This window comes from Scyliorhinus canicula, chromosome 19 (genome assembly GCF_902713615.1).
Source record: "Scyliorhinus canicula chromosome 19, sScyCan1.1, whole genome shotgun sequence".
Taxonomy (NCBI): Eukaryota; Metazoa; Chordata; class Chondrichthyes; order Carcharhiniformes; family Scyliorhinidae; genus Scyliorhinus; species Scyliorhinus canicula.
In genome coordinates, this window is record NC_052164.1 from 32368960 (window position 1) to 32396027 (window position 27068).

The 27068-nt window shown below is 46.6% G+C and overlaps 1 protein-coding gene across 3 annotated transcripts in view; it reads right to left on the reverse strand.

Annotated features, from left to right (window-relative positions):
• LOC119954086 (anion exchange protein 2-like) overlaps positions 1-27068 on the reverse strand; it is a 99225-nt gene that overhangs the window by 18033 nt on the left and 54124 nt on the right. For all 3 annotated transcript variants that reach the window (XM_038778958.1, XM_038778959.1, XM_038778960.1), the window contains 7 exons: positions 24893-25077; positions 23316-23529; positions 19190-19396; positions 14642-14790; positions 13393-13587; positions 11812-11991; positions 7386-7475 (listed from right to left, as the gene is read on the reverse strand). In XM_038778958.1, the coding sequence (XP_038634886.1) occupies positions 7386-7475; positions 11812-11991; positions 13393-13587; positions 14642-14790; positions 19190-19396; positions 23316-23529; positions 24893-25077 (1220 nt within the window). The remainder of the gene's footprint in view (positions 1-7385; positions 7476-11811; positions 11992-13392; positions 13588-14641; positions 14791-19189; positions 19397-23315; positions 23530-24892; positions 25078-27068) is intronic.

Consider the following 27068-nt stretch of genomic DNA (forward strand, 5'->3'; position numbering starts at 1 on the left):
CTGGTGTCGGAAGGAGAAAATAAGTTTGAAGGTGTGGTCTCTGAGGCCGAGCGGGAACGGTTCCACCCTGGACAGTACCTCCCCCAGGAGGTGGAGTTGGGAGACAAAAGCTTTTTGGGAATAAAGGGCGGGACATTAGAGAGAATACCTCTCCCGGCAGTGGCCTCCAGCGGGTTCATCACCAGGTAGATCCCGCCCACCGTGAGCCCCTTTTCCAGGGCGAGGTGGAGCGCCAGCTTGGCTCTCAAAAGGAAGATAACCTTGCCATACATCTTTTGAGGCTGTAACTATGGCTGAAGGGCCGACAACATCGGCGAAAGCACAGACACAGGCCTCAATTGACATGGTGGGGTGTGCATAACACTTCACCCCACGTTTTTGTGTCAAGAGACTAAATGGGGCCGGAGCCTTGGGAGCAGCGAGGAGGGTGGAGGCTGTGGTGATGTGCCTCTGTGCTATATCATAGATGGATGGTGTGCAACCTACACCAGCAGGAAGAAGATTGAGAAGGTAATAAGGCATACATGTGAATGGTCAGTGCTGGGTGCAAGTTCCAGAGGAGTACTTAGCAGACTCCATGATAATGTGCTCTGAATCAGATTGCTATCTTACCGCACGAGACTCAATAAAAGATTCTGGTTTGGACAAGTCCAAGTGTCTGATGGATTTGTAAGGTACAAAGGACCAAACACAACATGGTACCAGGCATTATGAAGCTTTAAAGATAGCAACGGCAGTGATAACGTTAGGCATTCAGCTTGAAGACTTGTCTGGTCAACTGCAGCCTGAGGTGACCCAATACGTAGGAAAATGTTGAAGCTTAGGGCAGCATGGTGGCGCAGTGGTTAGCACTGCACGGCAAGGCCCCAGGTTCGATCCCGGTTCTGGGTCACTGTCCGTCTGGAGTTTGCACATTCTCCCCGTGTTTGCGTGGGTTTCACCCCCACAACCCAAAGATGTGCAGTGTTGGTGGACTGGCCATGCTAAATTGCCCCTTTATTGGAAAACAATGAATTGGGCACTCTAAATTTAAAAAAAAAGAAACTGCTGAAGCTTGAGATGGACAGACTGAGGGCCCCCAACAACTTCACATGCCCGGTAGCGTAGGCGAGAACTGGCGGCGGTTCAAACAGCAGTTCGAACTTTACGTTTCAGCCATGGGCCTACAGGCCCAGCCCGATGAAAGGCGAATTGCATTGTTGCAAACAGTGGCAGGTCCACAGGCACGTGAACTGTGTAACCCGTTTGTGTTTGATAATGAGGAGGATCAGAAGAAATTTGATGAAGTGATGAAGCACTTTGTTCCCCGAAGAAGAATTTGAGCGCTATATGTTTCATATGCGTACATAGAACATAGAACATAGAACAGTACAGGCCCTTCGGCCCTCGATGTTGTGCCGAGCAATGATCACCCTACTTAAACCCACATACCCGGTAACCCAACAATCCCCCCATTAACCTTACACTACGGGCAATTTATCATGGCCAATCCACCTAACCCGCACATCTTTGGACTGTGGGAGGAAACCCACGCACAAACGGGGAGGACATGCAGACTCCACACAGACAGTGACCCAGCCGGGAATCGAACCTGGGACCACTGGAGCTGTGAAGCATTGATGCTAACCACCATGCTACCGTGAGGCCCTAAAGACCTGGTGAGTCATTTGACAGTTGTGTCAACTTGAGGCTGAAGGCGCTGTCATGCAACTTCAGTGACCTCAAATCTTTGTTAATCCATGACCAAATTGTCTTTGGTTTAGTTGATGATAAGCTTCAGGCAATATTATTGCGGGAGGAAGATTTGGTGCTGGAAAAGGCAGTGAAGATTTGCCAGGTGAGCGAGATAGCTGCACTATAAATAGGCGCCCTCTGTTTAAAGAATTTTGGTGCCAATATGGAAGAAGAAGCCAGCGCCATTAGTGCTGTGACGCATGTTATGAAGAAACGTGGTCTCAGTGCGGGTAGCCATATTAAGCGGCCGTCAGGAATCGCCACCGCCATCTTGCGGTAAAAGTGTGGCACTTGACATGCCCGACGGCAATGTCCGGCCTTTGGAAAAGTTTGTTCTAGGTACGGCCGTGTTGGGCACTTTGCAGAACAATGTTTTTCACATTCTACCATGGAGCAGGCACGAGTAGTGCATGCAGTTGATGAGATCAACACTGAAGAACAGTTTTTCATCAATCTCATCACAGCGAGGAACCAGAGGAGTCCGAAAAACAAAGCTGAAAACAAAGTCATAAGAAAGAATAAAGATAATAAGAACGCTCCGAAAACCTTTACGTTCATATTAGAATTGATAGTCATGCTGAATGATGCTTTCAAACGTTGTGACTTTGACCTTAAAGCGATGGCCAATGTTGTGAGTCGACATGCTTTACAAAAGCTAAACCTGTAGTGGGACTTTGCTGATTTCATTAGGAAGACGGAGGTTGAGGGGTGACCTGACAGAGGTCTACAAGATTATCAGGGGTATAGATAGAACGATGGACAGGCACTCTTTCCCAGGGTGGAGGGGTCAGTCACCAGGGGTCATAGTTTTAAGATCCGTGGGGCAAAGTTTGGAGGAGATGTGCGAGGGAAGTCTTTTACGCAGAGGGTGGCGAGTGCCTGGAACGCGTCGCCAGGAGAGGTTGTGGAAGCAGATACATCAAAGGCGTTCAAAAGGCATCTTGACAAACACATGGATAGGATGGGTATAGAGGGATACGGCACAAGGAAGTGCTGAGGGTTTTGGCAAAGGTTGGTGTCATGACTGGTACAGGCTTGTAGGGCCATAGGGCCTGTTCCTGTGCTATATTGTTCTTTGATCAGCCAACGCTCATGGTAGATTTTGGAACAATAACTCTGGAGACCTTCGATGTTTGCGAACTAGTGCTTTCAGTGGCCGACATGAAGTACACAATACTCTTTCACATTGTAGACATGGATGTGGACTCTGAACTTGGGATAAAATCATGTGAATCCCTGAATCTAGTCAAGTGGCAATGTATCCTAGCTGGTCACCTGAGCACAGTGAATCCCTGCAAGACATTACAGTGTGCAGAGTGTATGAGGATTTTGAAGAAATCCTAGTGGAGGACGACAAAGCAGACAGGGGATGGAACCGCCGGTGAGCATTCAGCAATTCTGGTTAAGTCTTGAAGAACGTGCATAGGCTCAATGGCTCCGTATACCCGAAACAGGCGCCAGAATGTGGTGACTTGGGGCTTTTCACAGTAACTTCATTGTAGTGTTAATAGAAGCGTACTTGTGACAATAAAGATTATTATTATGATCCGAGATCATGATGAACCTCTTTTAAAGCATCCGCGAGATGTGAGTGTTAAATGGACAGAGCATGGGAAGCCGGGGAGCTTCACTGCCATAGGCGGCATTGCCGCCATCCCGGTCTGTGGGGGGCAATAGGGGAGAAGGGGGAGGGAGAGAGTAATTGAAGAGGGAAAAAAGAGGGGGAAGGCACAGGAGGATGGGTCGCAAGGAGATGGATCGGTGCCCCAAGTACAAGGGAGGAGATGGGAGGGAAAAGCAGGAAGGTGGGGCACAAAAGAACGGATCGGTGCCCCAAGTACGAAGGGGAAAGGCTAGCGGGCTGGTCTACCACAAAAGGGTCTTTGATTCAACGGCGGGTGGGTGGGGACAGGGTCTTCAGCCCAGTAGAGGCCCAGCAAAACAGTCCACTGATGTTATCCCAACTTAGCGCAATCAGCAGATGAAAAAAAAATAAAGTCCAGATGCACCAACCTTCCTTTCCTCTTTGCCCCATACCAAGTGTTGCAGCAACCTCCTGTTTGCTGGGAGGCCTCAGGCCCTAGGTCCCTGCAGATGAAACAAGCCGCAAACAGTCTGGGCCCCTCCTCCCCTCCTTCTGCTGCTGGCTGTGGAAATGCAGGGAGGCAGGCAGGCAGTATGTAAATCCAGTCCTAGGCTGGAGCTCAGTCCAGTCCAGGACAGGCCAGGCCAAACATTCACCTGCAGAGATTCCTTTCCTTCTCTTGCAGCTCCGTAGCAGTCACTCAGCTTCAAATAAACAGGCAGCAGCAAATCTCTCCTTCCATCCCTTTTCCAGGCTGGATGGAACAGCAGCTTGCAAAGTTCAAAAGCACAGTTCAGGAGCTCACAGGACATACTCACTCTTGGAGTATGAGCTCCCCCAATGAGGAGGAGGGGCGTATCATTAGTAATTGCACCTGTATAAATAGAGGGTGCGATTCTCCTCCCCCACGCCGGGTGGGAGAACCGCGGCCCGCGATTCTCCGACCAGGATGGGCCGAGCGGCCTGCCGTTCCCGACCGGTTCACGCCGGCGGCAACCACACCTGGTTGCTGCCGGTGTGAACATGGTGCCGACAGCTGTTTTGTGGCTTGTGGGGGGCGGAGAGGGGAATGACCACCACGACCGTGCTCGGGAGGGGATCAGTGCCCACCGATCGTCGGGCTGGCGTCTCAAAGGGATGCACTCTTTCCCCTCCGCTGCCCCGCAAGATCAAGCCGCCACGTCTTGCGGGGCAGCGGAGGGGAAGACGGCAACCGCGCATGCGCGGGTTTGAGCTGTTATCCGTTGTGACGTCAGCCGCGCATGCGCGGGTTGGAGCCGGCCAACCCGCGCATGTGCGGCTGACGTCATTAGGCGCATCGGCCGCGTCATTCTCGGCGCGCCTGGCCTTGACGCCAGTGACAAGGCCCGGCGGCCGAGATTCACGGCACGGCCATCCTAGCCCCCCCGGCGGGGGGAGAATAGGGGGCCAGGAGTGGCCTCCGACGCCGCCGTGAACCTCTCCGGGTTTCACGACGGTGTCGGGCCTGGCAGAGAATTCCGCCCAGAGTTGGCCAGTGTGGTACCAGCTGACGTAGGAAGCAGTGGTGGATTACTGCTGCTGTGTATATATTATTGTAAATAAAGTTGCTTCCAGTTTGAATCTACAAACTCGTGCTGGATTCTTCGTGGCCCTAAAATTTACCTAATGTCAGAGCATTTGGCCAAAGGTTAGTCAGAATCAAACTTTAGGATTTCTCAGGTGTGTACAGTACATAATACTGCTGGAGTGTAACCAACCAAGAACACACAACTTGGCAACCTAAGAGTATAAAAACAAAATATTGCAGATGCTGGAAATGATAACATAAAACGTTGAAGATACTCAACCGATCTAACAGCGTCTGTGGAGGCAGTACAAAATTTATATTTCAGGCTAATAACCTTTCCTCAGAACTGGAAAGAATTAGAGATGTAACAGATTTTAAACAAGGACAGAGGTAGGGAAAGAAGCTGGGAGGGAGTGACGGGGTGGGGGGGAGGGGGGGGGGGGGGGAGCGTGGGAGGAAAGGGCGAAAGAACAAAAGGGAGCATCAGTTATGAAGTGGAATCCTAAGATTAAATGACGACAGGGATAATGATGAAAGACAAAACTAAGTAGTAATAAAACAAGTAAAGAAACAAAATGTAGGGCAGAATTCTCGCATCCTGGGGCTAAGTCCCGAGGCGTGGTGAGAATGGGAAATGCTTCCTGTTGTGGAGGCCGGTGGGATAACCCGCCAAGTCATCTGGCCCTGACCTCAGTAATTATGCACCCAGGGATTTTACGCCATACTCCATGGCGAGGCAGGCCTGATGACACGTGCTCCAACATCCTATCCGGGCACCATCTTGGAAAGGCGACCAACATGGGGGAGGCGACGGCTTAGTTGTATTGTCACTGGATTAGTAATCCAAAGACCCAGGGTAATACTCTGGGGACCCAGATTCAGATTTGCCATGGCAGATGGTGAAATTTAAACTCAGAGTCTAATGATGATCATGAAACCATTATCGATTGTTGTAAAAACCCATCTGGTTCATTGATGTCCTTTCAGGAAGGAAATCTGGCATTCCTTCCTGGTCCGGCCTACATGTGACTCCAGACCCACAGCAATGTGGTTGATTCTTAAATCCCCCGCTTAAATGACCGAGAAAACCACACAGTTCAAGGTAAATTAGGGGAGGGTAACAAATGCTCACCCAGCCTGCAATGCGCTCACCCATGAACGAATTTTTAAAAAAATCTCAGATCCACTAATGAAGAAAGAAGGTAGAATATCATAAAATGAAAATGGATCTCTGGGAGAACTCCGAGGTTGGAAGACGGACCTTCTCCAGGACACCAAACATGGAAAGTCCACCTGCCCCCTCCCCCCACTGCCATGGTGCTCTGGGGTGCAGGGTTGCTGACTGCCTCCACCCTGCCCTCTGGAGGCAGCACCAGGCATTGTTCAGGTGAGTCATAAAATCATAGAATTTGTAGTGCAGCAGGAGGCCATTTGGCCCATCGCGTCTACACTGGCCCTTGAAAGAGCACCCTGCTTAAGCCCACACCTCTACCCTATCCCCATAACCCAGTAACCCTACTTAACCTTTGGACACAATGGGCAATTTAGCGTTGCCAACAGCACATCTTTGGTCTGTGGGAGAAAGCCGGAGCACCGGGGGGAAACCCATGCAGACACACGGAGAACGTGCAGACTCCGCACGGACAGTGGCCCAAGCCGGGAATCAAACCCGGGTCCCTGGCACTTTGAAGCAACAGCGCTAACTACTGTGCTACCGCCCTGACATCTGTGCACCACGTTTTCCAAATATGTTTTTCACCGGCGTGCTTATCCCGCTGGTGCCACGGAGAATCGGGCACAGGTGGTCGGGCCTTCATCTGCATGCCATTAATGGGATGCAATTATATTTCACGGCAACCAACAGCGTGTTTCCCAATCCGCCATGCGTTTAAAACTTGTAACATCTGTAATTTTTTCCAGCTCAGACCACGTTTGTGGGCCTGAAACATTGGACGTGGTTTTCCAGTCCTGCCCGTTGCAGTGCCTAAGATTCCCACCCGAAGTCAACGGGCCTATTGCTGGTTCGTCAAATTTTCCATCCCATCCGTGATGATTCCTACAGTGGGTGGGACTGGAAAATCCCATCTATTAATTTTGCTTCTCGCTCAACAAATGATACTAAACCAGCTGAGTATTTCCGGCATTTTTTCCTTTTATTCCTGTCAGCGAGCACTAGCACCTTTCTCGTTCAGCTAAGATAATTTTATATTTGGAGCGTTCATATTTGAAGATATTTAGCATCCAGTGGAAGGAACATCAGCTGACTGTTGTAAACCTATTCTTCCCAATCCCATTAATAAGCCAGTATAGTCACTCGCCAACAACAACACGGAGTGCTACAGACCAGCTTACTATCTGGAAGAGGGTCAGCGAGCCGGCCACGGAGGTTAGTTCAGTTTCAATCTCACATTGCCAAATATGTCATCTGGGAGCTAACTTGACGCGAGAGAAATCTTTTTACCTGTGCTGCCAAAAAAGAGAATCATTATTGACCAGATAGTGAGTGAGCTGACTAACCTGTGTATAGGTGTCTTTAATGAAGAAATCTACCAGCACCATGACAAGAATGGCAATGGGAACACCAAAGTCACCAATCACACGTCGGAGCTAAAAGGAGAAAAGAGGGAATCTTTTCCATAATCATAATCAAACGATCAAAAGCCCAGCTCAGCATGCAATTATCTAGGTGGAACAATACCTGCTTTCACTGTAAATGGGAGGTTTCTCAGTGAAGGTTTTATAGAATAGAACAGTACAGCACAGAACAGGCCCTTCAGCCCTCAATGTTGTGCCGAGCCATGATCACCCTACTCAAACCCACGTATCCACCCTATACCCGTAACCCAACAACCCCCCCCCTTAACCTTACTATTATTAGGACACTACGGGCAATTTAGCATGGCCAATCCACCTAACCCGCACATCTTTGGACTGTGGGAGGAAACCGGAGCACCCGGAGGAAACCCACGCACACAGGGGGAGGACGTGCAGACTCCACACAGACAGTGACCCAGCCGGGAATCGAACCTGGGACCCAGGAGCTGTGAAGCATTTATGCTAACCACCATGCTACCCTGCTGCCCCCATTGTGTTTCTCATTGTGTTGTTATGGTGGTTGCTAACTAAATAGTAAGACTCCAGATCTACAGCAATGCGGTTGACTCTTAAATGCTCCCTCAAAGGCAATTAGGAATGGGCAATAAATGCTGGTTCAGCCACATCCCATTAAAGAACTTTAAAAAGTAAGAATTATTTGTGTGCTGTTGCAGATGGTGTAATGGTGATGGGTATTGTAATATGCCTTTAAGGAATATCAGCATAACATCATTTTGGGGCAGCAGGGTAGCATGGTGGTTAGCATAAATGCTTCACAGCTCCAGGGTCCCAGGTTCGATTCCCGGCTGGGTCACTGTCTGTGTGGAGTCTGCACGTCCTCCCCCTGTGTGCGTGGGTTTCCTCCGGGTGCTCCAGTTTCCTCCCACAGTCCAAAGATGTGCAGGTTAGATGGATTGGCCATGCTAAATTGCCCGTAGTGTCCTAATAAAAGTAAGGTTAAGGGTGGGGGGGTTGTTGGGTTATGGGTATAGGGTGGATACGTGGGTTTGAGTGGGGTGATCATGGCTCGGCACAACATTGAGGGCCGAAGGGCCTGTTCTGTGCTGTACTGTTCTATGTTCTATCACCAGGAGGGAAGTGTGTCATCAGATCCAGTCTTAGTTTCACTTTTACTTTGAGCAAAGCACACACACACACACACACACACAGCTCTGATGTCTTCAAACTTTATACCTATGTATAACTGTTCTTATGTGCCTCGTCCTATTAAAGGAACCCACACATATTAACACTATCGACAATGAGTAATTGGTGCCTATATAATTATAATAACACAACATGCTGATCAGCATTGGTCAAACAGCCTGGCAGCAAGATTAAGTACAGGTATGACATGGTGGATAACCCTTGATCATGCTACATGGCATTAGAAAAGTCTCAATGTTTTTGCCTAACCACATTGAAGTTGCGGCATCATAGAGTATTGAAAATGCAGCGGATGACTGCAAAGAAGAGCCTTAAAGAAATCAGAGCTGTGTGTATGTGCTTTGCTCAAAGCAAAAGTGAAACTAAGACTGGTTCAAATGATGGACTTCCCTTCTCATGGTGTTACGTTGATAATTGCTTAAAACCATATTACAACAGTGGGTGGGGATGGTTACAGAATGAGACAGGTCTTAATTCATTGCATGATAAATTTACACAGTAACAGAGTTCGCTGCCCTGCTACTGGAGCACATAGTTCATCCAATACACAATAGGTCAAATCCATGACTGAGTGGATACAAAGCATTCAGTAAATGAAATTACTACCAATCCTTCCTGAAACTATAGTATACATACACAAGCATTTCTGGTTTGAGTGTCAGCCTTGGCTCAGTTGGTTTAATCTTAATATTTATTAGTGTCACAATTAGGCTGGTTTAGCACACTGGGCTAAATCGCTGGCTTTTAAAGCAGACCAAGGCAGGCCAGCAGCACGGTTTAATTCCCGTACCAGCCTCCCCGAACAGGCGCCGTAATGTGGCGACTAGGGGCTTTTCACAGTAAGTTCATTGAAGCTTACTCGTGACAATAAGTGATTTTCATTTCATTTCATTTCATTTCATTCATTTCATTTTCATTTCATTTCATTTCATTTTCATTTCATTACATTAACAATGCAATGAAGTTACTGTGAAAACCCCTTAGTCACCACACTAAGGTGCCAGTTCAGGTACATTAAGAGGGAATTCAGAATATCCAACTCACCTAACAGCATGACTTTTGGGACAATGGGAGGAAACTGGAGCGCCTGGAGGAAACCCACGCGGACACGGGGAGACCAAAGCCGGGAATCGAATCGGGTCCCTGATGCTGTGAAGCAACAGTGCTAACCACTGTGCTATCGTGTGTGATGGTATTCATAAGGCAAGTTTGTACATAATGTTATATATGGATCGACCACTAAGTGGCATTGTAAACCCATCATGTGACCTTGTGATCTGGGAGTTGGGAGTAGGTCGTGTTGGGAGATTGACGTATTTGCAGTAGTTCCACAACAGTTGTTTAGTGTTAGTTGTTTATTATTTAATCTATCCTAGTTATCTAATCACCCAGAAGTTCTACAATAAATTATTTTAAATTACTGTCGTAATGTTCTGCAGTTCATCATTCATTTTGGCCAGTCTACAGAACTTGACACTCTGCCGCCCTTACGTTCTCATTCTGAATCACAAGGTTCTCCTGGGCATAAGTGCCACTCCAGGACTTGAGCATAAAAATCAAGGCTGCCACTGAGGGAGTGCTGTACTATTGGAGGTGTGTTTTGGATGAGATGCTAAACCATCTGTCTGCTGGGGTGGATGTAACAAGTCCTATTTTGAAGAAGAGCAGATACCAAGAGAAGACACCTCCATTATGCAGCACTCCCTCAGTGTCAGCCTTGATTTTTATGCTCAAGTTCTGGAGTAGGACGTAATTCCAAAATCACCTTGAGATTCAGAGTGAGAAAGTTGCCAACTGAGCCATGGCCGATATCCAAACCCGAAATGCTTGTCTATATGCATGATAGTTTCAGATAGGATTGGTAGTAATTGCATTTAACAAATGCATTGCATCCTCTCAGTCATGGATTTGACTCATTATGTATTAGAGAACCATGTGCTCCAGTAGCAGGGCAGTGATCTCTGGTGTCTTGGCCAATATATATACCCCAACAACATCACAAAAACAGACTGCCTTGTCATTAGTACATGACTGTTCGTGGGAGTTTACAGCTCTCTCTCTCTTTCTATCTGTTCTGAATGGGTATTATATAAATTGGGTAAGCATTGGGTAAGAGATATATTTATGGGAGGTCTAAAGCATTTAGATTAGTCAGGTCCGGAAGTCTGGAGGAAATTGGTTGCACATGAAGTACCAAAGAAAGTAACATATACGGAAGATTTGTTGGTTTGTCTGGCCAAAACAATAATATTTGTAGGCATTTTAACTGCTTCATTTGGGAATACTGGGCTACACAGTGGCGCAGTGGTCAGCACTGCTGCCTCACATCGCCAGGGACCTGGGTTCAATTCCAGCCTGAGGTCTGTCTGTGTGGAGTTTGCCTGTTCTCCCCTTGTCTGCGTGGGTTTTCACCGGGTGCTCCAGTTTCCTCCCAGAGTCCAAAGACGTGCAGGTTAGGTGGATTGGAAGAATAGAGTCCATACAGCGCAGAAGGAGGCCAATCGGTCTTTCGAGACTGCGCTGACCCTCTGAAAGAGCATGCTACCCAAGCCCACTCCCTCATCCTATCCCCATAACCCCATCTAACCTACACATCTTTGGACACTCGAGGGCAATTTTAGCATGGCCAATCCATCTAACCTGCACATCTTTGGACTGTGGGAGGAAATTGGAGGACCGGGAGGAAACTCAGGGTTGGCTACGCTACATTGCCCCTTAATTTGTGTGAGTGTGGCTATGTTTGATGTAGTGCCAAACTATGAACCCCTGACGACAGGCAAGGGACCTGACCCAGGAATAATTAGCTGCAGAAATAGACGAAAGGTTGACCTATGCACTCTCAGGGTGCAGAAAGGTTGAGAGAGAGAGATTGATAATAATAATCACTTATTGTCACAAGTCGGCTTCAATGAAGTTACTGTGAAAAGCCCCGAGTCGCCACATTCTGGCGCCTGCCGGGGAGGCCGGTACAGGAATTGAACCTGCACTCCTGGCCTTGTTATGCATTACAAGCCAGCTGTTTAGCCCACCGTGCTAAACGGAATACACATTTTCTGAGTCCATCTGATCATTCAGACAGACCTTGGCCATGCATGTAAATGGAGTTGACTGTCAGCACATTCCTCAGAAACCTATATTCAAGTTGAATTGTGAAAAGTTAATTTTTAGTAGCGTTACTTACAGTTCCTGGAAAGAATTTGCTGGTTTTCAATTTTCTTAAGGCAAAGGCAATAGAGAAGGTCCCGAACATCAGAACAAGGGACAGCAGAGCAGTGTTGGGCTGTGCTTCATTAGGATTGATTGCGATTGTGCTATTCCCTGTTTGATTGTAGGTTTTAAGCAAGGGGTATGCCTTAAAAATCTGTTTAAAAGAACATAGAAATAAGTGGAGAACAAATGCTTTTCATTAAACGTATTTTTTTCCTTTCTGAATGGAAAGTGTGACAGCTTTTCAATAATCTCTCTGACCAACCAGTCAGCTGCAGAATGCTGATAATCGTTGCAACTTACTGCCTCATCTCTTCAACTGTTGGCCTGTACTGGCATTAATGGAGGCAATCAAAAACCACCGAGTGTTAATTAATCCCCATGTGGTCTACACACCAGTTCTATATTCCATTTAGGACAAGACAAGACTGAAGGACAGGTGCACCCGTGAAAACCAACCAAAAATATCTATTATCAGACTTCTTCTGGAATATCTCCAATGCCCAATGCATTTGAAAAGATGAAAATTGTTCCGTTTGGTGCGCTAATCTTTGGTAATGAAAGGCTAACTCCCAATTTGGATTGTGAAAGCTAGGTGGATTGGCCACGCTAAATTGCCCCTTAATTGGAAAAAATGAATTGGGTACTCTAAATTTATTTTAAAAGAGGGGTTAAGACAGAGGAGAAACATCACAGTCTAAAGTTGTTGAACCCAATGTTGAATGACCTTGGCAATGGGAGTTCCAGGAGATTTTAACCCCATCTACCTTTTCTCGGTCCAAAATCGGTAATGAGCCGCAGCTGGTCTCACAAGGAAAGTAATGTAAAGCAAAACGATGTACTTTTTACAGGACAATTTGTGGCAGAATGGTATTATCCCTGCTTTTGGACCATAAATTCCAGGTTCAAGTACCATCCTGGAACTTAATGGCTGTGAAAAATGCATTCAAAATGTGGCCAAACAGGTTGATTATCAGCCTGTAAATCCTTCCAATGTGCCTGATGACAGGAGGTAACAACAGGAATGTTTCCTGGTCAGCCATATAAATCATTCCCAAGCAGGTTCACCATCTCTGCCACTTCCCAATCTCCTGATCATTGTTCAGTTTTCCTTCTACAAATATCCTTGGAATATTGCACTGTGGCAAAGTTTTCATATGTTATCAATAGTATGAGCTCAAAAATGTATCCAATCTGCTGCCCATGCCTGGCTTTTCCATTTGGATACAGCCTTGTGTCAAATGTATGTTAGGACTCTAACATAACCAATGCTCTGTTGGAATTCCCCTCATACATTCTATCAGTGTCCCTCTCACAGAGCCTCTGGCAGTGTCATTCCAACACACACTGTGCCAATGCCATTTTCACACACTCTGTCAATGCTGTTTGCAATATCACATGCTGTTCCTGTGGCTCTCGGGCAATTATTTTCTGCTTTGGTTTTTCTCTCAGCCTCCCTGTTTGTTAATATCCGCTTCAGACTCATTCTGCTGATGCCAAGATTCATTTACCCAGTTGGCCTCCACCTTACATGGTTTAATTTGTTTATACGCACCTTGAACAGCTTGTTGAAGGTCTCATAGATGAAAATGAGGGAGATTAAGATGGAGAAAATTTCCTGCGTGAATCGGGAAATGAACCGAACCAAGAAGCTGCCTTCAAAGGCAACAAGAACGGTGACAATGATGATCAACCAGAATCCGATCCAAACCCGGCCAATTAGGTAATCGAAATTAAGTTGTTCACTGAACTAGAAGAGAAGGGTTTTGAGTTCATGATTTCAAATGAATACATTTAGTATTTCAGAGTAACAACTGTTCTTAACACAGGAATTTTGTGATTAAGCATTATTCAGTCTAACACAGATACTGTCTAAGAGCTGCAACCTATTAGTACCATTCAGTCAGTTTATGAACTTCTGTAAAGCTGTGCACACCATCCGGCTGGAACTGTCTACATATTTACCCATAAAGTGAGGGCATGACTGTTAAGTTATAACTGCATAGCCGGTGTTTCAAGTGAATAGAGCAACAGTAAATACGGCAGATGGCCGATATACGTTGCAACATGTCAGGAGTTCCAAGCATATACACATCCATAGCGTTCATTCTCGTGATTCAGAATTACCGGGCAGCACGGTAGCACAGGGGTTAGCACTATGGTATCACAGCGTCAGGATCCCAGGTTCGATTCCTGCTTGCCTATGCGGAGTCTGCGCGTTCTCCCCATGACCGCGTGGGTTTCCTCCGGGTGCTCCGGTTTCCTCCCACAGTCCAAAGATGTGCAGGTTAGGTGGATTGGCCACGCTAAATTGCCCTTAGGTTAGATGCGGTTGCAGGGTTACGGGGACAGGGTGTAGGTGTGGGCTTAAGTAGGATGCTCTTTCCAAGAGCCGATGCAGACACGATGGGCCGAATGGCCTCCTTCTGCACTGTAAATTCTATGAGAATAAGGCTTAATGTTCAATGCTAACAGTTGGAGTTTCTAAAACATACATTCCTGGATTGTGCGTGCAGACACAACACGCAGACAATGGAACCTTTACACAGGAATATTCTATTTGCAGTGCCAAAGGGCATATATTATTTTGTCCACCCACATTTCCAATTCTGCCAGAGTTACTCAAGCATTTTATCAACATTATCCAATTGAGTCTGTTTGTAAATACTTAATGTGCAAGTTTGGGAAGCACACAGTGCACAATCCGGTGTCATGCCATTGTGGTTCAGCACAGTTACAACATTTTTACAAACTTTGGGAAAATAGAGGCCTAAATTTAGAACAAGACGAGTCTTGAGACTTACACTATAAAAAGCTTCTTCAAACACTAGGAGAGGACCTGAGAAACCCAACACGAGGATGGGCTGTGCACCAATTAGGCAGAAGATGACTCCTTGAATTGCCGTTGAAATAATCAGCTCAGAAACACCCATTAAACCTTTTGTCTTCTCCTCTGCACACAAAAGTGACAGTAGTTAGGCACAGCCGCACTGAAAAGGTGGAAATACAGTTAGAATTACATGGCAAGGAATCACTTGTAATACTGAGTCCCATTTGCCCTATTTACATTTCAAATGATAACGTTTGGGAGGCACCTTGCTTTTTTATTGGAAAGTTCAGTCCTTTCACATTTTAGTTGCTAAGTCTAATTTTAGCATCCTTTATCATAAATCAATTAACTGGAATAAATAATTAATGAAGTCCAATGAGGCCAGTTCAGGAAACAAAGCCAAGGGTTAATACTACTTAATGAATGTCTGTGCCTCTGGGTGGATGTAGTTAGGTTCCATGTATCAATTTATCACTCAGATTGCAATAGTTTGTAGTTGTGTGCTTGTTAAAATTGAGAAACCGAGGGAAAGGGCTGAAGTCCATTATGCAGAGAACCACCAATATGGGGAAAATAAATCAAGAAGCAGCAATTAAATGGTGTCGAGCTTGTTAAAAACAGTCAGAGCGTAGAAGCCTAAGGTAAAGGATAGCTTATCATACAAGCTTTTTCCAGACCTGGAATGAGAGAGGGGCCTTAGATGAAGCTCCAAAGATACAGGAATGGGATTCAAGTCCTTGACAAGATTTGAACATTATAAAAAGTTGGAGCTTGTTGGGGGAAAAGTGGTGAAATTAGAGATGAAATCAAGCTTCTGAGCAGAATAAGATGATGTTGTCCTATCATTTGAGATTTGAGTTATTCTACGTAGGTGTAGTCTGTGTCACTCTCCGATGGGAGTTATTTTACTATTTGGAGATGTTTAATGATGCTATATATTGCATTCAATTCTGTCTTGTTTTATATATAATATATATAGGGTGCAATTTTACAGAAACATTTTGAAGTGTCATTTTGGGCGTGTTTGGCGAGTTGTTTCTCGACGGCCGCATCGTTGAGATCGCAGCCCATATTCAACAGCACACTGCCAAAAAAGAGCCCCCACCAGCTTCTTGCTATCTCTGATTCCCTCACTGTCTGATTCGCCTGACTCGTGCCTGAGCTTCTCGCTACTAACGAGGGGGAGCTGCTTTTAAATGCTCCCTCACCACTCACTCCCAGTCAACAACAAGCATGTGGACCTGCTCCTCATTTTGGCGATGCTAATCTGGCCAGGCTTCTTGACGCTGTAGATGAGAGACAGGCCCTGGCCCCCCCCCCCCCCCCCCAGCAGCACGGTGAGCAATGCCGCCCGGGAGGTAGAGGCAGCGGCTGTCAGTTCGGGCAACATGACCAAGAGGACTGCCGTTCAGTGTCGGAAGAAGACCAACGACTTCCACCGAGCTGCAAGGGTACGTTACCACTTCTCTCCTGTCCCCCGTTCCGCCTGCCACCCCTCAAATTCCCTAACATGCCCCCCCCCCCCCCCCCCCCCCCCCCACAAATCACTGGCTGACGCATCGCACCATCCCCACATCTGATCTTCGTGCTTGTTCCTCAGAATTCCCTGGCATCCACCAGCACAGCCTCTTCATGTCCCGGTGCAGTGCCCACACATGCCACCTGCTTATAGACCCCTTCTGATCCATCAAGTGCATGGCTCACAATGTCCTCTCTTTGCCCCACAGGAGAAAATAACCCATAATAAGTGGGAAAGGGCTGAGACGGGGGAGCAGGGGTAGGGGGTTGGGGGGGGGGGGGTGGGGGGGGGGGGGGAGGTGGCGGGGGGGGGGGGGGGGCTGGTGATTGGTGGGATGCTAGAGATCTGAGTCCTCACCTCCTATGAGGAATGGGCCCTGGAAATTGTCACAGGAGAGAGCAGTCACCAACAGCAAGGTTGGCCTGTGCCACAGAGATGAGGATCCATTGCCCCTTTGCCCAGATGACCTGTCACAAGTGAGTTACTCATGTCAGACAAAATGATCCTTTCCTCTCACTGACCACATGTCCATTGTCTCGCAGGATCTCCATCTGATGAGGCTGGGTCACCTGGAGTTTTTCCCCACCTTGCCGCCCAATAGACTACCTTGGGGGAAAGACCCAAGAAGATCACCATCAAGGCATCAGAGCTGTCACCCCCACCTTCCACCATCACAGAGACACACACCTTGGTGGGCAACATTAGTGGACAGGCTTCTGGGGCAAAATCTGGTGAGCATCACACAGTTGCTGATGCACATCAGGTGGAGGCAAAAAACATCCAAGAGAGTCAGCAGTCGGAGGTCTGCTGGATCTCATGTCTTAGCTGTGTCCCAGTCAGATGCCGAGGCTCTGGACAATATTCTCCCAAAGCTGATGCAGCTGGTGGGCAAGAGCATGGGTGTCTGCCAAGGCTTCACGGCGCTCATCAAAGGCTGCAGGACGGGGTGTCAGGGGAATTCCAATGACCGGAAAACCAATTGGAGGAGTCCCAAAGGCTTTGGGTGCAGGAGAAGGTGCTGGCAAAATGTGGCACTCAGGCCAACACTGCTAGGATGGCGATCTGAGCGGAAAACTGCATAGCTCAGTCTGCGATGAACATGTTTGAGGGGCTCGACAACATGTCCCAGTAAATGAGGGACATGTCCCAGATGAAGATGGACACTATGCTGATTAACGTGACAGAGGCTTCACATGCATCAGGTGTTACATTCTCAGATTGTGACCCCCGGTTCTGAACATACTCACCATTGGGGTCATCCTTCCTGCATCTACCCTGTCTAGTCCTGTTAGAATTTTATATGTTTCTATGAAATCCCCCCTCATTCTTCTGAACTCTAGCGAATACAATCATAACCGATTTAATCTCTCCTCATACGTCAGTCCCGCCATCCCAGGAATCACTCTGTTAACCTTCGCTGCACTCCCTCAAGAACAAGAACATCCTTCCTCAGATAAGGAGATCATAACTGCACACAATATTCCAGGTGTGGCCTCACCAAGGGCCTATATAATTGCAGCAAGAAATCCCTGTACCCGAATACTCTCACTATGAAGGCCAACATACCGTCTGCCTTCTTTATTAACTACTGTTCTTGCATGCTTACCTTCAGTGACTGGTGTACGAGAACGCTCAGATCTTGTTGCACATTCCCCTCTCCAAATTCATGGCCATTCAGACCATAGCCTGCCTTCTCGTTTTTGCTACCAAAGTGGATAACCTCACATTTCTCCAAATTATACTGCATCTGCCATTCTTGTTGTTGTAAGCTGCCTCGATAGTGCTGGCGCTCATAGAGTTCAGGCACACTGTTCAGGCATCAGAGTTTGCGTGACATGCTATGCACTAATCATCCTCTGAGATGTGGCACATGTACCCTCAAGGAGGCACTTAAGAGTTGAGAGTGTGAAGTGCTAAGACAATTAACAATGCCAATTCTTCATTTGAAAAAGCCCTCAGCTGTGAAGCTAGAGGCTGCTCACTGTTAAAGGGGGTGAAATTGAATTTCAGGATAGAAACCGTCCTGTAAGTGTTTGGTTGGACAGACCCAAACTTCAACCGTGGTTGCCCATAATATTTAAAGATGGTTTGAAGGCCTCACAGATGCAAATCCCCTCACCACATCCCCGCCACCCCCCCCCCCCCCCCCCCCCCCCCGCTCCCAGTTCAGGAATGGCCCCCGACCTAGAACACTTCAGCCCTCTGACCAACCCAACCCCTTGGGGATCCCCTTCTCTCCCCCTCCCCCCCCCCCCCCCCCCCCCACCATTCCCCTCGAGAACTGAGGCAGCAGCTCAGGTGCCCTTGAGCTGCATGGCAGAAAATGAAAATGGCTACGCACCTCCCCACTTCCGCTGAGACGCCATCGCTCCAGCTTCACATTTTTAAAAAGGAGCACTAAACAACGCTTGGATGATATCTCACTGGGGAGTCGGGTAATTCACTAATGAGATTGAAAGGAATGCAAATGAGGGTGGATGAGCACAAGATGGTGCTGGAGCGTGGCGACTTTCTGCGAGCTCTCCCTAACATCCTCTTTTTATCTATCTTACAATCGTTCTAATCTTTTAGTATGTATTTCCTTTTCTTTTCATGTACTTAATGATGTGTTGAGCTGCTCGCAGAAGAATGCTTTTCACTGTACCTCGGTACATGTGACAATAAACAAAATCCAATCCAATGATATTCTCACTATCTTTGGGCGCGATCCGGAACTCGCCATCGGGAGCAGGCCGGGTGAATTACGAAATGGTTCGCGCCCGGCACAATCTCGATTTTGGCCTTTCCTGCTATTACCCGGCATGCCCTGATCCACGCCAACACGGCTCAACGCGGTGGTTAAATCGCACCCATAGTTACTCAATCCATCATTGTTAAAGGAGTTATCAGTTGATTACATCATTACCAGATGCTTTAGGTACTTTCAATAAAAACAAATTGCTTCCGTGACCTGTTTTTAAATTCCTGACAGTATGAAAAATAATTTTCATCATATTTTCATACCAAGGAGACCACCAAAGGTGATAGCAGGAGACAGAGCCGCAAAATAAATGAAAATAATTGTAGCCAGGCACTGAGCATTCAGGGCATCCTTGATGTCACTCAGGTATTTGGGATGGCGACGCTTGATATCCCGGATTAATCCTCCAAATGGTTTTCCGGTTCTTTTGAGGGGATCATCGTCATCAGCTGGTGCTGGGCTTCCTGTATCTGCAAAGATGGACATGTTGACATTAGAAGAGTTATACCAAGAACCAACATTCTTCCTATTGACCTAGTTCATGGGTTCATGGGTGGAATTTTCTTCAGTAACTATCCAGGATCAGATTTAATATGATGTTTAAATCTATTTACATCACCTCAAGCTGGCCAGCACTGCAGAACCTTTTGCTTCATACGTCATTCCCCAGCTTTTCACACCTTTCCAATACCAATTGCCACTCACACTACCGCACTATCGACAGCTTCAGGCATTGACTGTTGACCGCACCATCCTGTCATCCGCATTTCCTTGTACTGACAGCTTTCTTTTCATGTTAGGTTAATGACATCCATGTCACCTCAAACTTTTTCCTAAATACTTTATAATCTATTTTATTTCCAGAGGTCACTATCTATGCTGCCCAGTATCCATGTCACCTGATGATACTGTGAACAGTTTTGGTCCCCTTATCTAAGGAGAGATATACTGGCATTGGAAGCAGTCCAGAGAAGGTTTACTTGGTTCATCCTGTGTATGGAGGGATTTCGTAATGAGGAAAGATTGTGCCTGTACTCATTAGCATTTAAAGCAGCGACCTTACTGAGATTATATAACATTCTCAGGGGGCTTGACAGGGTAGATAGTGAGAAGTTGTTTCCCCTTGTGGGAGAGTCTAGGGCCAGAGGGCATAATCTCAGAGTAAGGGACCTCCCATTTAAGACAGAGATGAGGAGGAAATTCTTCTCTCAAGGGTCGTGAATCTGTGGAATTCTTCACTGCAGAGGGCTGGCGAGGATGGCTGGTTCAGTATGTTCAAGGCTGAGATAGAGAGATTTTTAATCAATTGGGGAATCAAGGATTCTGGGGATAAAGCGGGAAAGTGGAGTTGAGGATTATATCAGATGAGTCATGATCTCATTGAATGGCAGAGCAGGGCCATCTGATGGGCCTAATGCTTACTTCTGCTCCAATGTCTTATGGCGAACTGTGGCTTTGTCTCCACTCTTTATTTGTGAGTGAATAAATTCTCTACTGAGAAGCTCACATGCAGAAAGCTGCTTTGATCTCATATGCTAATTTTGGATTACTTTATACATCCTGAAACTGCCCGAAAACAGACGATAATGTAGAAAGTAAACACCCCAATCTTGATCACATTATCTGCTGCCAGTAATCAATGCGTCCCTGGGAAGCCCATGTGTAACCAGAATACCAAAGCTGCATTGCTATTCAAACTGAGTAAATACTAGTTACAATCTTAGCCAAACTTAAAACTTGAATTTGTTCTGCAACATTTTAATGGAGCATACAGGCAATAAATGACACAGTAATCCACCCAGCCAGTCCCCAACAACTGCGATACACGTGTGTCACAATATAACCAGATTCCAGTGAGAGTCTCTCGATTACTGACTTCTGCTCTGTTGTGTTGAGCCATTTTCACTCACGGCTGACAACATAAAAAGTAAATATATCAAAAACGGAGTAAGTGTTGCCTCCAGAATTCGTTTCACATGCGGTCAGTGTAAAATACGCCGTTTATCTGTGCAATTTACTTTGTCAGGACCTGTCATTCTTTCCAGCCAACCACATTGTTGATATTCTGAGTAAGCAACATTAAACAATATCTATAGATTTGGAAAGGGAGAAAAATGGATGTCCAGAATTGTCTGTGAGAATGTTCGATTTTGGAATGGAATTCCGAATGGTGAGACACCTTACATTCCAATCATTTTTAGTTTATGTAAGTACGGTACGTGGCAAGGGTCTTGGAAAATGCATTTATTTTTAAATTTTTCCAATTTAAGTAGAAATTTAGCGTGGCCAATCCGCCTAACCTGCACATCTTTGGGTTGTGGGGGCAAAACCCACGCAAACACGGGGAGAATGTGCAAACTCCACACGGACAGTGACCCGGGGCAGGAATCGAATCCGGGTCTTTGGCGCCGTGAGGCAGCAGTGCTAACCACTGCGCCACCGTGCCGCCCTAGAAAATGCATTTATAATACATAGTCGGGTGCTATGCTACCTGTGATGAGGGACATTAGTAATGGGGAGAGTCTGGGCAGCACGGTGACGCAGTGGTAGCACTGCAGTCTCACGGCGCCGAGGTCCCAGGTTCGATCCCGGCTCTGGGTCACTGTCCGTGTGGAGTTTACACGTTCTCCCCGTGTTTGCGTGGGTTTTGCCCCCACAACCCAAAGGTGTGCAAGGTAGGTGGATGAACACACTAAATTGCCCCTTAATTGGAAAAAATGAATTGGGTACTCTAAATTTATATTTACAAAAAGGTAATGGGGGAAGTCTGGAGAAGCTGTTCTAACATGCATATCAAGGTTTGATTCAATAAAAGCTTTCAAGATCCTCAAGTGTTTGGATAGAGTAAGTGAGGAGAAACTGCTTCCATTGCCAAAACAGTAAAGATACAAATGTAAGATAGTTGTCAAGTGAACCAGAGCGGAGATTAGGACAATTTCTTTCACACAGCTTGTTGTTATGAGGTAGAATGCACTGCCTGAGAGAGCAGTAGAAGCAGGTTCAGCTGTAAGATCCAAACGGGAACTGGGTGTACACTTGAGAAGGGGGGGGGGGGGGGGGGGGTGGAAGTTGAGGAGAAAGGAGATGGAGTATTTGGATAATGTTTTCAAACAGCTGTCAGCTTTTCAGGCACAACGGCCAGAAAAGGCTCCCGTGCTGGAGGGTCCTCTGATGTCTATAGTGCACCCTGGATTTTCAGATGTGGTTGAGGGGAATTTATAAGCGGCACGGTGGCACAGTGGTTATCACTGCTGCCTCACAGCGCCAGGGAGGCGGGTTCAATTCCAGCCTTGGGTGACTGTCTCTGTGGAGTTTGCACTTTATCCCTGTGCCTGCGTGGGTTTCATCTGGGTGCTCTGGTTTCCTCCCAAAGTCCAAAGATGTGCAGGTTAGGTGGATTGGCCAGCCTAAAAATTGCCCCGTAATGTCCAAAGATGTGCAGGTTAGGTGGGGTTACAGGGGTAGGGCGGGGGGATGGGTTTAGGGAGGGTGCTATTTCAGAGAGTCAGTGCAGACTTGATGGCCTGAATGGCCTCCTCTTGCCCTGTAAGAATTCTGTGATTCTGTAAATTGGATGAGACCTTGGGTGGAATTCTCCGACCCCCCGCCGGGTCGGAGAATCGCCGGGAGCCGGCGTCAATCCCGCCCACGCCGTGTCCCAAATTTTCCGCCACCAGAGATTTGGTGGGCACGGGAATCGCTCTGCGCCGGTTGCCCCCCCCCCCCCCGATTCTCTGGCCCGCGATGGGCCGAAGACCCGCCACTGTCAAGCCTCTGCCGCCGGCGTGGATCAAACCACCTACCTTACTGGCGGGAGCAGACTCCGCAGTCCTGGGGGGGGGGGGGGGCGCGCGGGGCGATCTGGCCCGGGGGTCGCCCCCACGGTGGCGTGGCCTACGATCGGGGCCCACCGATTGGTGGGCGGGCCTGTGCCGTGGGGGCACTCTTTTCCTTCCACCTTCGCCATGGTCTTCACCATGGCGGAGGCATAAGTGACCCCCTCCCCTGTGCATGCGCGCGGATGATGTTAGCAGCCGCTGATGCTCCGGCGCATGCGCGGACTTCCGCTGGCCGGCTAAGTCCCTTTGGCCCTGGCTGGCGTGGCGCCAAAGGCCATCCACGCCAGCCAGCGGAGCGCCAACCACTCCGGCGCGGTCCTAGCCCCTTAATGTTAGGGCTTGGCCCCTAAAGGTGCGGAGACTTCGCACCTTTAGGGTGGCCCGACGCCGGAGTGGTTCACGCCACTCCATCATGCCGGGACCCCCCGCCCCGCCGGGTAGGGGAGAATCCCGGCCCTTGTCTCTGCAATTTGTAAGATGTACAAGTTACGTTTCATCGCAGAGACTAAAACTCCCTCCACCGTATCAATGGAAAGAAACTCTCTCCTACCCGGCTGGAGATGGTCATCTTCCTTTGCCAATTGGTCATCATGCTGCTTGTGCCTCTTCATCAACATTTCGTGCTGAAAGGGTATCACAGATCTTAACAGCTCCTCATCTTGCACCTCTGTTGGGGGAATGACAATACTGCAATCCAGGAACTCACTGATACCATTCAGCAAGTCATCACTGTCCTTTGCTTCATAAGCCACTTTGTGGAATGTCTGGAGAAACATGGGAATTGATCCAGAAAGTCATTAAAACATCTCACAATGATTTTTCACTACCAAGAAAATGATCTGTCTCTTTGTACCCTTAAAAATGGGAAGATCCAGCAAGGCTTTTGAACTGCAGACTCTTTAAGTATGAATGATTTATTATAGTCTAGATTTCCTAATTGCATGCAGATAACAAAGGAATCTCTCAATTTTTTGCCATTGGGTAACTGCTGATCTGCTGATAGTTGAATTAGAACACTATACAGTTTTCATGCGCCACGCTGTTTCAGTGTCTTCAGTACTCGATGATTTGACAATTTCCAGGAATTCACAGAGATCCACACAAATTTTGCAATGTCAGTATCTGCCAATGGTTATGTGATAGCCTTTCATTCTCTCCCAAAGATATCCCATTGATGGTGATTGCAACAAGTATAGCTTCTTAAGTGTCTGACTATATGAAGAAGTAGAACGTGACCAGAGAAATGCTAGGGACTGACTTTGAATTGAAACATTAATACCTCAAACTGCAGATGTCTACAGTGTGCAGTTTGGAGGTACCTCACCTGAAGTTGCCTGTGAATAACATTGGTCAGGTAATCTTGATTAACACAAAGGCATTTTCTGTCAGCCACAAAATAATCAGTAAATCACTGTCAGTGGCTGAAACTGACAGAATTTAAATATAACTTGAATCCCTAAATATTGGGCCCTGCCTGTGTCCCATATTTACTTTGGATCTGCAGCTATAGATGTGTTGCCATTGACATTTCTAAACATACTCAGGATGAATCTTGGTCAACATGAATTTGCGTTGTAAGGTAATTGGAAAGGAAAATGAACCGTACGATTCTTTTAGAGATTGAAAATTCCATTGGTTTGATATGCAGATCTAATAGCTCAAGCCAGTGCCAAATTGGTAGCACACTGTAGTAAAGTCATACCTGATTTTGTCACCCTAACATGCTAACCCCTTTACCTTTGGTATTATCTAACCACTAGTATCAGAAAACAACTTCCTGCCAATTCAAAATTAGCAGGATTATAATTAATACAAAACAGTTTTGTACTTGGCTCTGTAAGACAGTCAAGACTGTCAATTAATAGAAAAGTTAGTCATTCTGCCTAAGCTGAGTTAGGATAAAAAATAATAATTAATGAATGGTCATCTTTCACCAAGATAAACATGTGGCCTCTTTATTACAAACCCTGATATTACAAACTCATTGATTCAAATGGAAGCTGCATTATGGCCAGTAATTGAGCTCCAGTCTTGGTAAGAAATGCGTGGCTGGTTTCCACAATCCTAGAACCACAAGGTGCGAATTGCATGTACTAAAAGTCTCAAAGCTTCCGAAAATTCCCATACCCTGTCTGACATTAAAGTTGAAATTGAACGCCCAACTTCATGGTAATTCATCTTAGAAGTGCTTGGTCCCAGGAGCACATAAATGAATCGGGTAGGGATGGAAATTTCTAGAATTGATTCCAAATGAACAGCCGTCTCTAGTCGCACAAAGCTCATAGTTGGAGAACGCAGAGACTCCACACAACCTGTTAAAGGGAAAGCATTGAGATTTCTTAGAATACACTTGGTGATGACAGGCGAATTGAACATGTATTTTGCATCAATACAAATACAGAAATTTTTTTGGATGGACTCAGGAGGTTTGGCAGCATCTGTGGAGAGAGAAGGACAGTTAACATTTTCAGGTGATATGGACTCAAAACGTTAACTGTGTTTCTCTCACCACCGATGTTGCCAGATCTGCTGAGTTTATCCAGCATTTTCTGGTTTTATTTCAGATTTCCAGCACCTGCAGGATTTTGCTTTTATCTTGGTCTTTTGTATTAGTGTTCACTGTAGATGAAACAAGTAACATCCCAGCAATATCTGTATATTGGGCAATGGAAGCAAAGGAGGAACCGAAAAAAATTGCAATCCCCAGTGAAGTACTGAACAGATTGTTGGAGCTGCGGGCTGACAAGTGCTCGGGTTTTGGTAAATTTCATCATTGGAACTTGAAAGAAAGTAGCTAGTGAGATAGTTATGTCAGTTTTAATTTTCAAAATTCCCAAGGTTTGGGGAAGGTTCCATTACATTGGAAAATAGCGAATGTAACACCTTTACTCAGAAAGAGTCAGAGGCAGAAAGCAGGAAAATACAGGCCAGTTACACAAAACTTTCTTGGGGAAAATGTTAGAAGCTATTATTAAAGACATTAGAGCACGGTGCTTGGAAAAATTCAAGGGAATAAGGCAGAGTCAACATGATTTTGGGAAAGGGAAATCACGTTTAACTAATTTATTAGAGTTCTTTGAAGAAGTAATCTGTGCTGTGGATAAAGGAGAACTGATGGATGTACTGTACTTAGATTTCCAGAAGGCATTTGATAAGTTGTCACATCAAACTTTATTGTGAAAATTAGAAGCTCATGGTGCAGGGGTAAGGTATTGGCATGGATGGAAGATTGGCTAGCTAACAGTAAACAGAGTCTCGGCATAAATTGATAATTTTCTGGTTGGCAAGCTGTAATGAGTTATGTGTCATAGGGATCAGTGCTAGGCCTTCAATACTTTACAAGTTGTATAAATGACTTGGCTAAAGGTACAGGAGGTATGTTTACTAAATTTGCTGATGACACAAAGATAGGTAGGAATGCAAGTGTAAAAGAGGGCACAAAGAGGCAACAAAGGGATATACATCAGTCAAGTGAGTGTGCCAAGATGCGAAAAATGCAATATAATGTGGGAAAATCTGAAATTGTCCGTTTTAACAGGAAGAATAAAAAAGCATATTATCAAAAAGGTAAGAAATTGCAAAGATCTGAGATACAGAAAGATTTGGGTGCCCTTGTGCATGCCACACAAAACGTTAATATGCAGGCAGAGCAAGTAATTAGGAAAGCTAATAAAATGTTATTGTTTATTGTGAGGGGAATTGAATACAGAAGTAGGGAGGTTGTGCTTCAGTTGTACAGGGCACTGGTGAGACATGTCTGGAGTACTGTGTACAGTATTATTCCCCTTATTTAAGATCATGGAATTTACAGTGCTGAAGGAGGCCATTCAGCCCATCGAGTCTGCACTGGCTCTTGGAAAGAGCATCCTACTTAATCCCCCACCTCCACCCTCTCCCTGTAACCCTGCAACCCCATCTAACCTAAGGGCAATTTGGCATGGCCAATCCACCTAACCTGCACATCTTTGGACTGTGGGAAGAAACCGGAGCACCCGGAGGAAACCCACACATACACGGGGAGAACGTGCAGATTCCGCACAGACAGTGACCCAAGCGGGAATCGAACCTGGGACCCTGGCGCTGTGAAGCCATAGTGCTAACCACTATGCTACCGTGCTGCCCCCAGGAAGCAAGTAAATGCATTTGAAGCAGTCAGGGAAGACTTATGAAACTAATATCTGGATGAGGAAAGGTTGGACAGGCTAGGCTTGGATCTGTTTAGAAGAGTAAGAGAGAACTTGATTGAAACCTACAAGATCCTCAGAGGTCTTGCAGGGTGGATGTGGAGAGGTTATTTCCCATT